This window comes from Convolutriloba macropyga, chromosome 10, assembly GCF_964194025.1.
Source record: "Convolutriloba macropyga chromosome 10, txConMacr16.3, whole genome shotgun sequence".
In the NCBI taxonomy this organism is placed as follows: domain Eukaryota; kingdom Metazoa; phylum Xenacoelomorpha; order Acoela; family Convolutidae; genus Convolutriloba; species Convolutriloba macropyga.
Window position 1 is genome coordinate 12,439,571 of NC_134477.1, and position 12,123 is coordinate 12,451,693.

At 34.6% G+C, this 12,123-nt stretch overlaps 1 protein-coding gene across 1 annotated transcript in view; it reads left to right on the plus strand.

The window, feature by feature from the left end:
- LOC142348595 (uncharacterized) overlaps positions 1-12,123 on the plus strand; it is a 50,021-nt gene that overhangs the window by 17,602 nt on the left and 20,296 nt on the right. The window contains exons 2-5 of the mRNA XM_075399989.1: positions 43-442; positions 3,376-3,960; positions 6,400-6,504; positions 9,585-9,768. Of these exons, the coding sequence (XP_075256104.1) occupies positions 43-442; positions 3,376-3,960; positions 6,400-6,504; positions 9,585-9,768 (1,274 nt within the window). The remainder of the gene's footprint in view (positions 1-42; positions 443-3,375; positions 3,961-6,399; positions 6,505-9,584; positions 9,769-12,123) is intronic.

Below are 12,123 nucleotides of genomic sequence, written 5' to 3' on the forward strand. Positions count from 1 at the left end.
CAATTTGATAAAAGGGAAGAAAGGAAACAAAATCGACAATAGACTTTAGAATGGGAACAAAAAACTTTTAACACCAACAATTTCGACACATACTACGATGATTATATTTCGAAACTTGTCTTCGGAAAGGAAACTACTAAATACGTAAACCTTGCAAACAACATCTTCAAACGCGAAATGACATCATCTGACAAACTAGTCGCGCAGGAATTGATTCGTGAAGTTGAACCCAATTTTTTAATCCAGTGGGGCTACGTGGCAACGTGGTACAAAGTGGGAACGATTAACAGAATGGACGCTTTCAACAGTTTTCAGGCATCTATAATTTGTGGTTTAGTCGAAACTGCTAAAAGATGTTTCGTCTTGTTTGATTATTTCCAACTTCAGTGGAATCTGTTGTTGCAAAACTCATTTTCATTAGCGGGCTTCGATGATGGTCACGGTATGTTTGCAATGCTTAGTTAGACCTTTTTTTATTTATAAGTGCCAATGCAGCTAAAAATCAGCACTATTATGTAATATTACCCTAGTTCAGACCTAGACTCATGAAAAGACCCAAACAGTCTAGTAGTAGTGGGGGCGGGCGGGGGTAATATTGGCCAAAATTACACAGTCTAGCTTCTTAGTTAAGGGCCACCGAATGACTTTTTAATGGTTTGATCACAAAACTTTTCAAAAATCTGCTTTTTGCAAATATGGGAAAAGTTTTTATTTTCGTTTGCTGCTGCACATACTGAAGCAGCAATGGAGAAATAGTAAACAGCATTGGACCACTGCAGTCTTGTTTAAAACGCAGTTTGGGAAACTGCTAAAAGTCGTAAAAAATTTTCCAATACTTCAGATAAAGCAAAAAAAAACTATTTATTTATAACCTTCAGCTGAACAAAAAAGATTAAAACAAATCAAGAAATTAAGAGTTTAACAACGGAGCTTGTGTTAAAATTCTGGCTGCGTTTTCTCGTGTTGAAAAAAAATTCCCCCTCGCGTCTGGTGTACTAAGTCATTTCGAGTTCCGTGGTTATCATGCAAGATTCTGCCAGAATCGTGCAAAATATGATTATCTTGTAAGAATCTTGCAAAACGAATAGGAATCTTTTCCGTTTACGCCCTCCTAAGCTTACCAAATATTTAATTTGCAAGCTTCTTTTAAAACGAAAAGTGTATTTTGCAGGATTCAAGCAAAACGAATAGTTATCTTACAAGATCTTGGAAGATTCTGGAAAAAATGTTTGAAAGGCGACGTGTAATCTTGCAAGATTCTGCCAGAATCTTACAAATTCTTGCAAGATAACCTTTGGTTTTCGACAAGGGATTATCAGGAAATCGCATAAATAAAAATTAATAAATAAATAATACAAAAATAAATTATCCGGCTCATTTATAGCTCATGTATGACCAGAAAATTATGTATAATCAGTACTTAATTATCAGAATTTTGAGTATTCTTATATGACTTCTCTGTTCAATAGGACAATTCAATGCCAGGTTGCAGATATTTAGACCTCAAAATCATTTCTAAACTAATTAATACAGATGAGCGTTATCTTTGTTGTCGCCTGAAAATTTTCATTAAACAAAATATTGTTTTGAACAAATTTTTATGTTTTGCAGGAAATAGACTTTTATGATTTCATTGTATTGATCTGGACAGCTACCCGGATTATATCTCAGTTTTTTCAGTTCTGATGCCACAGATACTGAATTTAGATATGAAAATATTTCTGGTGCATGTTATCTCAAATGTATTTAGATTATTGTTTATGCTTTTTTATTTTGATTATTTAAGTAGCAATGATTCCCAACATGTTCAAAATGAGGGCCCAATATCCGTAACAAGGGTATTTGAATGTTTATGTTACATAATTATCTAACTTCATAAGACAATTTTTAAAAGAATTTGATTTGCGTTCTAATTCGATTTCACAAGTAACTGGCATGATCAGGTTATCACTTATTAATATAGGAACCATAACTTCAGCCGCCATCAAATGAAAAGTCAAATTTTTCATCAATCTATTTCCACTGCGAATGGGTGTAACTATGTTTTTGTGAGTCATAAACAATGAAATAGTTGAGAGAGAATGATGCAGTGAAATTATATTTGACCATGAAACTATTTATATAAAAAAATATTTTAGGTTTATACTATTAATGCCTCTAATAATTGAGAAACCGCTGGTATCTTGGAAAAATTATAACTGTTTAACATCTGTATACTAATTGTCTTAAACACTCCGACTCTTAAAGAGCGTCAAAGTTTATGGTACAATATTTTAGCTAAGATTCGTGGTTTTAATTTAACCCATCAAGTTCCAGGTGCATGTTTAGTCATTACAATCTGACCCAGTCATTCGCAAACTTTCCATTTTGTTCATATCAGTATTAATCTATCAGAATTTTTTAACATTTAAATATTTTTAATATCCTAACCATCAGTGTAGAAACTCATCTTGTGGAGCATGCTTAGTTGCTGAGTTCACGTAGGCGGAGAAAATGGACGCACAAAATTGAGAAAGGAAAAATATTTTGCGTTATTTTTTCATCTTTGTCCACTTCCGGCTGTCATGGCAAATGCTTACTCAAAGTAATAGTCCATATTGAAGTTATAGTTACAAGTACAGTAATAGTCATGTGATATGAAAAAAAAGAGGGAATTACAAGGCTCATTTTGACGAATTTTGCATAAACTAGTATTAGACATATAACTTTATCATCGATTTGTTTCCATATCGGATTTAACCAATACATAGAGAGAGACCCCGTATTTTGTGATCTGTAGTAAGTCCGGGCCATTTTGATACTGAAAAATTTAAGATTAGCAAATGGTTACAAAAGTTACATAATAGTTATTAGCAAATATACAGTTACAAACGCGAACTGCAAAACAGAATAACTGGACAGATTTTGAACCGCTGAAACAAACTGAGCAGTGTAAAACTCTCCCCGTCACAACTGATTTGGAGAACAGCCATTACAAAGAGTTGAATTGCACGCGTTTTATTATTGTCAAAATGGGTCTATCTATCAAAAAGTGGGGAAAACTTAGTGTGTAATGCAAATTCAGTCACAGTCCTCCTCTAATAGCAGTATTATTAATTTGCTCCTGCTGCTCATATGTATTATGAAAAGACAATCCGAGGGATATGGAGGTTAAGGCAATTAAACAATGAATAAAAACCGTTTTGGGTGGGTGAAATCCAATGTCCTTAAATGTGCCAATTTTTACTTATCAATCGTCCGTAATAGTTGGCCTTATCCTGTAACTTGGCGCTGAATTTTGAGCTAGGCTTGATTCCATTATATTCGATATATCACGGTGATCTTCATTTTATCTTCTGTGCCTTCTCTAGAACACATAAACAATCTTAATTTCAGGATCAATCGTGGAACTGCCGTTTTCTGGGACAACTGAAATGAGGAACCTCTGGGCGTACTCAAACTTCGACCAACAAAAATACCCCGGAATGTGGTTGTATGAGCTGAACCAGGAAGAACCTACAGAAGATAAGCCGTCTATCTTTGCCGTATCTGGGCTAAAAGTTGAAGGCCTCGATTTGAAAACTATTTGCAACGGTCCTCTGAAGCCTGACATCTTACCAATTCAACAAAGGGCTTGGTTCAACATTTCTAATTGCATTTTACCACCCCATGATAAAGCTGAACTCAGAATCGTTGGACAATTTTCAACGTCATTTTTAGCTATCTATGACAAAGAAGAACAAAGTCTACGCTCTGAAATTCGCTGGTACGAAATCGAACCTGTAGCTATTTTCGTGGAACTTGACGATGTTACAATACCTGGACACTTTACGGCCCATTTTGTGGATCGCAATAGTTTGAATGACGTCAGAAGTATTGGAGTTGAGGTCAATGAAGACTTCACGGGAATCACGTTGAATTTTACTGAGTGTGTTGATGATCCGGATAGTTTTACTGCGACTTATCTTCCACACAATTCAGGTGAGATTTTGAAATTGTAGATCTTCTATTTATTTTTCATACCCTGGAACGTATATTTGATAAACAATTCTCGTATGAGCTTTTTTAAGCAATTGAAATTTTTGCCCTGTGCTCTGAGGAGCTAACTTCAATGTGCAGACCATAAGTAGTTTTTATAGATGCATCTTTTTCATATATAATAACGAGCCGAATACGACTAATTTTTTCAATCTTACTGAGACTTTTCATAACTTGATGCCGCTGAATTGGATTTATCCCCCCCCCTCTTCCATTAACATCTGTACCCACAATTTTGAGCTACAGGATATCGTTTTTGTCAATCAGTCACGAGGGCTGCATAGAAAACATAATTGAGACTCACAATGATGAATTCAAACCATTGAAGACTCCAGTAAAATATAACCTGATACTTTCATCTACCAAAGTTGTGAAAACAAATGAACAGAAGACGCTCAAAAGATAAATCTAAGAAGAGAATGGGTTAAATATGATGCCTAAATTCGCCAACTCAAGACCATTTCATCATATGGATAACGCACTAAGCTTACCAGTTGTTGACGCTGACTCAGTTACATTACCGATTTGTTTTTAAAGTATTTGCATCTGCTTCGATTTGCGCCCCCTGACAACCCTCCGTACTTGCAACCTTTAACACTCGCACAAATGGTTGAAACCCGACATTTCTTCTGTAAAATTTTAAAAAGTTTCAATGAAATATTAAAAAGTTTCTACGACATTATGAAAAATTTCTGCAGAATTTTAATTTTTGCGGACGAATGAAACTGCAAATCAGTATTATCAACAGGGCAGCATCACTTTAAGAAACACTTTACCTTAAACACTTATTTGATGCTTTTAACGTAAAAAACAGCATCCAGCATCCTTTGCCGAGGAGAGACAGAAATATGTAAAGTAGTTTGAAAATCCTGATATTCGCAAGAGAAGCAAATGTAAAAAGATAGATTTTCACTTTTTTCTAGATAGAAAAACAAGAAGAAAATTTCATCCCAGTAAGGAAATTCAAACAAAACAAGGTACAACAAGAACTTAGATTCTTGTAGTGTTGAAATTTGGTGTCACATTTGGTTTTCCGTAGAGATATATTCAAATCATATGGTTTCCAAGATACAAGCAACACAAACAAGAAATACAACAAAGATTTCAATTTTACTGATTAACCATGAGCTGGTTAAACTACTCAAACCGAATCACTCACAGCTTCTCAAATGGGTTTTTCTTTGAAATACAAAAAAAAATTATTGTATTTAAAGTTATTGTATGCTTTCGAGGAAAATAAATTTTGATGCTTCTCTTTCTGCCTTTGTATTCAGCGCGTTTTAACCCCACCCTTCTCTCTCTTGTTCTTTTTCTTTCGCGCTTCAACCAACCCTTTTTCTGAGCCCTCTCATTTGCTTGCGGTTGTGTTTTGCTGATGTTCTTATTCATATTTATTTGCCGTAGCTTTCTTCTGTAGCGACAAAACCCCCAACCATTTGCGTGGCCCCGTCTGCGCATTTTGATGACGTTCCTATTTATATGTGTTAGCCTTAACAGTTTCAGGGTCTCACTCTTTTTTTCTTTAGAGGATAAAGAATAGGTCGAATTTTATTCTCTAATCTTCAAAGAAGCTAAAAAGGCCCATTAAGCAGCTAAAGACATGTTTCCGGCGGTTCCTGCAAAACGGTTATCTTGCAAGATTGTTGTAAGATCGTCGGTTATCTTACAAGACTCTTCCATTTCGGACGGTTATCTCGCAAGATCTTGCAAGAATCTTGTAAAAATCTTGCAAGATGATGCATTGTGTTGCAAGATTCTTACAAGATAACCATCCTCAATCAACTATGGTATGTTGTCGAAAATGCACAAAGTGAACATTTTTTATCATTTTCTGTCGCTTTTTAGTCTTCTTCGTCGAAGAGGCAAATTTTCATGAAAAAAGAGAAGAGAATACAAGGACGACTGCTTTTTTGAAGAAGAATCGGTACAATAACGCCAACATTTTTCTCCTAAATTTATCGAAAAAATTTTTGCAAGCAGTTTGATAGAAATGATAGGAATGAAGCTTGTAACAATTCAGATTTGATTGAAACCTAGTTTGAGTTGTGAGCTAATTATCCGCCTAATGCAGCGAAATATGAGGCAAGATGATTCCACGTTGACCACAATAGGCCATACTCAGGTTTAGCTCCTTTTTCATGCTTGAGTTTTTACGCCAAATTCACCAATGTTGGCAAATTTAGCCAGACAATTATTAGAGGTACTAACCTTGTTTTTGGGTGTGAAATGGTCGGACAAGTTTGATTTCTCGATGTGACTGCTCAGTAACGTTTGTCACTATTTGAGAAGACCGAACAAAAACAAAAAAAAATTCGGTTTTGTCACAACTACGCGAACCATAAAACCGTGTTGAATACAAAAAGTGTAGTTTTTGCGTTTCAGGATCTCCAGTTGAGTATACAAATCCACTAAATGGATCTATGGTCGTCCCATATCAAATTGAAGTGAGGGACTTTGAGGGGTCAATTCAGTTTCGAACAATCGACGGTAAGGTTTAACTGAAAAAAAATCAAAAATGACAAAAAGATCTACATTCTGCCCTTCATTTTCTTAAATAATCACTCAAAAATCAGCATAAGAAAATCTAAGCAAAATGTATCATGACATCGCAATAATGATTTATGCTCGAGGTCGAAAGGTCGACAATAACTTGTTAGTTTACTTGAAGATGTAGAAAACTGTTCACCCTTCTGAGTGTTTTTTATATATAGATTGGCAATAAATACTGAGACTGCTGATCGTCCCAGCCTAATGTAACTGGTTTAAATTCTATCATTATTTTTGCTTTAGATCAACTGTTTGATGTTATCTTGTTAAATAATTTTTTAAACAAAAATGAACAACTTTCCTAAATTCATTTTATTACCGAACTTGGTTGTAAAAGGGCTCCATTATCAAATTTGTTTGGTTTAGCCATCGATTATACAATTCAAGATCTTTTTAGGTATCCCACTGACGTCGATGGCAAATATACATTCCTAAGAGTTGCTTGTGCAACAAGTCTTACTTTATTATTAGAGAGGGGGCTGAAAAATTGAGCTTATGGAAATTGTAGTATAAATTAGCACGCTTATTAACTGCCAGTCGTAAAAAGATGCGATTCGTTACTTAGTTCATTGGGAGTACTGCACATCGTGGAATGTTATAACAATTGGAGATTGAGGGTTAAATAGAAAAGCTGAAAAGATATTTGTTATAAGTAATTCGTTGAGAAAGACATTGATGAAAAAAGAGTTGAAATTATTCTGAAAATTATCTGAAAATTGATTTCAATAAACAAAGGCGTTGTCGGCCGTGATTTTCAGTTTCAATTATTAAGTTCAATTCGCTTCCCTCCGCCATATTATAGGTGAAGCTTTGAGCCGGGAGGGGCCGATGATAGCCAACAAACTTTAGAATTTTGCCATTGGACGTGGATTCGAGAGAAACAAATCTGCTTATCTCAAGAAACTCTAGTTGTTCCTCCCTTCAAGCATATTTAAAAAGAAGGAGCTTGTGAGACTGATTCATCAATTCATTGTTGCGCAGACAATTTATTTCTACTTCTTATTGAAAAAAATATCTAAACGGTGTGTGGAAACAGATATATCTAAATTTTTTTGCTTTCGTCTCATTCACCTGCTCTGGTCTCAGTAAGTTAATTGAGCTGCCAATCCTAATTAAGAGCAGACAAACTGAGCAATCTTAGCGGCACCTACGTATAATTATTTCTTGTTGTAGTCCAAAAGTGCTCCTGCATAACCCACGCCCAATGAATGTATCGGTTACTAATCAGGAAAGTAAAGATTCAAATGATATAGCAATGTTTGTCTTAATGCGCGTTCAGTTATGTAAGCTTTTGAATGCTTGTGTTCATTAAAGTTTAGTTTATGCGTTCCTTATGCTGGATTCAGGGTCCATCAAAAGCTTTCTATACTATGATCTAGATATGCAAAGCATAAAATCTATGAGGAATTGTTTGATATAAAAGAGTTCCAAAAAAGTTTACTTCTCATAATCTTTATCATTCTTAATATAATTTTCAATAGAAGACGGGACAACGCACTTTGGTATTTTGTGCAGAAGAACAGCTGCGCTAAAGAGTCCATTTTACCGTTTAAAAAGTTCGATGAAAAATGCTTGTTGACTTTTCATAAGTTGTAGGGTAACACTTCATTTTGTTTCTATCGATAGTAAGTTACTTTATCTTGTCTGCGTTTTAATTTTTAGTCAACAATTATCATTTAGCTTTTGGTTTTTGCACGAATTTCATTTAGTTGAAACATCAATTGATATCTACTAAGTATCTAGCAAATTTTGCTAATACAGCCCTATTAATTGATTCGGAAAGCAAAGAATCTTCGTTTTATCATTCACGTTTTCGAATTTGCAATCAATTGTCTTTTTAATCCACAGTTAGTGATCAGACTTATTTTTTTGGAATTAAGTTTAAATGAATAAAAATTTGTGATCTCTAATTCTCAGTCGTTGTCTTTTACTGGATTTCGGACCTCAGTTTTCAAATCAATTCTAATTATCTTCACTGCTATTATCGCTGATACCAAATGCTATTTACTTTTTAGTTGATTTTTTCAGTCTTTATGCTTTTATGCTTTAAATCTTCTCCGTCTTCGAAATGCATGACTTTATGATACGGAAAAAAGCATCTGTTGCAAAATATTTTGTTGCTATTATCCGATTCAAATCCCACTTATTTTGGGATAAGAATTAAAATGTAATGAAGAAATATTGGCAACATAGGAAAATTTTATAATTAACTTAGACATAACTTTGTGAAACTCAACAAACGGCTGCACATTGCTTGATAAATGTGTTGTTTCCCCTATAATTGGTATTTTTTGTTTTCATTATAATTTTGTTTCATTTAAAGCAAATTTCTTGTTGGTTTCATTGCTGAATGCAATAATTTTTTTTCACGTAACTACACCTGAACTAGTTCAGGTGAAAATTAAACTGAACTACTAATTCAGGTGTGTTTCTGGCGCCTTTACACCTGAAATTCACCTGAAAGTTAACCAGACCCCGTCCAGGTAAATTTATCTGAACTTTTTTAGAGTGGAAGAACTCCAAAACAGCCATTTGAAGTAATGGCTAATGGCAGGTCATTTTTTTGCACTTTTCCAAGTTTTATTCATTTTAATTATGATAACATCATCTGAATGTTGAATAAGTTGTACTGACTTTCAATGCAATCACCCCTCTCATTGCATTAAATATTAGTGGCAAAAAATATATACTTCTTGCAAAATTCTTACAAAGTGTGAATCCGCGCAACGCTAGCAAAGATATGCCAACAGAGAACCTTGAAAAACTCTTTCCTTTATTTTAGGCCATCTTTTATTCCATCTTTCACATCAATGACGTTACCCCGGAATCATTTACCCCCAATTATCCCCTATTCTTGTATCATTTTACCCCTAAAATCAAACCCTACTCGTGCACAATTTTACCCCCCCCCCCCCATTACCCCTATTACCATTCAGTGCTGCTTGGAATTATGTACTCCCTTATTCTTACATCTTGGGGGTAACAATTCGACACGGGCAGCTATTCTGATCTCTGTTTAGGTCTGTGCTCTTCGATTGCGATATTTAAACTGAAAAGCAGTGCAGGTACGAGCAGCGATTTTTGTTCAACTTGGTTCGGAGAAGAACAACTGATTAATTACAATTCATGTGAGAGAGAACTGGGGAGGTGGTACGGCTGCCCTCGTCAGATTGAAAACATCAATCGAGATGACATCCCAATTATGTAAGAACTTGCACATCAGGTCGAGATGCACGACGGAAATGACCTCTGATCACAACCAAGTCGTCGTACACGCATGCTGTGTTTCCAGACCAAAAATACAACGTCTGGAAATTGGATCGGATTTTCTAATCAGATGTCATTTCCGTCTCGGGTGGTCTGATCAGAAGTCATTTCTGTCTCGGATGGTCTGAGGCTGAGCAGAGGTCATTTCCGTCTCGGATAGGCTGATCAGAGGTCATTTCCGTCTCGGATAGTCTGATCAGAGTTCATTTCCGTCTCGGATAGTCTGATCAGAGGTAATTGCCTTCACGTATGGTCTGAAACGGGAGTATCAGCCAACTTCAAAAAAAGATTAAAATTGGAAAAACGGATTATTTGGAAAAGTCTTTTGGTATAATATAGACAGACCATTTTTATGGAATGAGAAATATAAATCCCTCGGAAATCGAGACTGGGGAAAATCTGCAATCAGCATTGTCTCTCGTTGCAACCCACTTAGTGGAGGAGGAACTATATACTCGTCTCCGTTTTTTTTGCTCTGTCAATTATGGTCGATCGATATAATTATCATAAAAAATCGAGAGTAGAATCATTCAAAAAGTTTTTCCGACAAAAAAATTAAAAAATAAAAACACTTTTCTGAATATCTTCTCTTTGAAGAGTTAACAGGGTTTGAAGTTTTAATGAATAACCCCATTTGGCTGTGATTTTATTCTTTTTCAGCGACATTTTTGATCAATTTTAGAATTTTTTAATCAAAAAGTTAATTAAAATTTAATTTTTACGATGAAATGCGCACCAATTTGTTTGGTGTTCATGAAATACAAGCAGCCATAAAAAAGCTAGTTGCAGTTCCATCCGGGATTTTAAAGTCTCAAAATTTTCGATTCCATTGGAGAGCTTTTTTCAAATCCTATCACAGTTCTTTTTGTTCTCCTCATATCATTCAGAGAAGGGTCCCCTTTCAAACCAAGGTTGCATTATTAACAAATTCAATTTATGGTCAAATGAGGTACAATGGACAATAGTTTAGTTTCAGGGAATAATTGCTCATGATTCTCATGGCTTCGAAAACTTCTCTCCCAATTTTTAGTAAACTTTTGTGTTTTGCCTGCATTTATTGCCTTTTTATTGTCCTATGGCTTAAATTCGTTGATCAAAAGAGCATTTGGCTTCACAAGGAAAATTAAGTTAACCATCGGCAGCATACCTAATGTCCGTTAAGACTTTGAAACTGTTCTTTTTCAAAAAAAAATGGTCTTACCCAGTTTAACTCATTTCTCATTTTAGGTCGGTCCCTCTAATAACAGGTCCCTTGTGTCCAACATTGAATCAAAAACTAGACTGGTCAGTGGTTTTATCCTATAACTTTTGGTTTTATGACTTTAGTCTTACGAGTCTTCATAAGTGTTTTTGACTATTGAACCTCTGTTCGACATTTTTTTTTTTAATTCTTATCATGTCATTGAAACATTGAAACAACTCGTAAGCGTCGAATAAGTCTTAGGTGATCGAATAATTAAACAGTGAGTAGCTGATTATGGCTTTAAAAACTTGGACATTTTTTCAGATTTTTTGGTTTATATACTGATTTTCTGCCTGCGTTTGTTGTCGTTTTTTGGCGTAACACTTATTTTGAGTCAATGAACTTCTTCAAGGCTGTCTGGTGATAACGAATGGTTTTAATGATTCTTATATTTTTTCCAATATTTTAGAAATTTTGTTACATTTTCGACTTCTGTTCTTTTTGCCAAACTGAAAAACAGTCTAATCAATGAGAGGTTTAATCCACTTTCTTTCAATTCAAACTTTAAACCCTCGTTAGGTTTCATGCTGCAACTGTTGTCCTATATCTTGGACAGTGTTGATATTCTTCAAAATCCTGTGAGTGATCAATTTTTGTGTTTTTTATTGTTGTTTTGTAAAAATCTTGTTAAATACAAGTCTCATTGATTCAGAAATTAGACACTAGTGGACATATAAAATTTTTCTTCTGTTTTTTAACTGAAAATAAACAAATAATATTTGATATACAAATTATTAAGATGATAGCTTTTTTAATGGCTTGCATACTTTGTATTTTCGTAAATTAAAAAACTTTTCTCTGTTTCTGTATATCTAGTTAATCTGCAGTCTTTTTCTACCACAATTTTTTACCGCACCAAGTGGTTTCTCGAAGACTTTATTAATGAATCTTTCCAGATTTTTAAGTCATTAATAGATTATTTTCATTGTGAATTCGTTTGGTTTAAAAAGTGCCAGCATTTTTGAACTTCATTTCTTTTTTTTTCGTTGACTGGTTATCTTGTCCCATTGTGAATAATTTTCATCTGCTTTGCAAATCATGATAAGTGT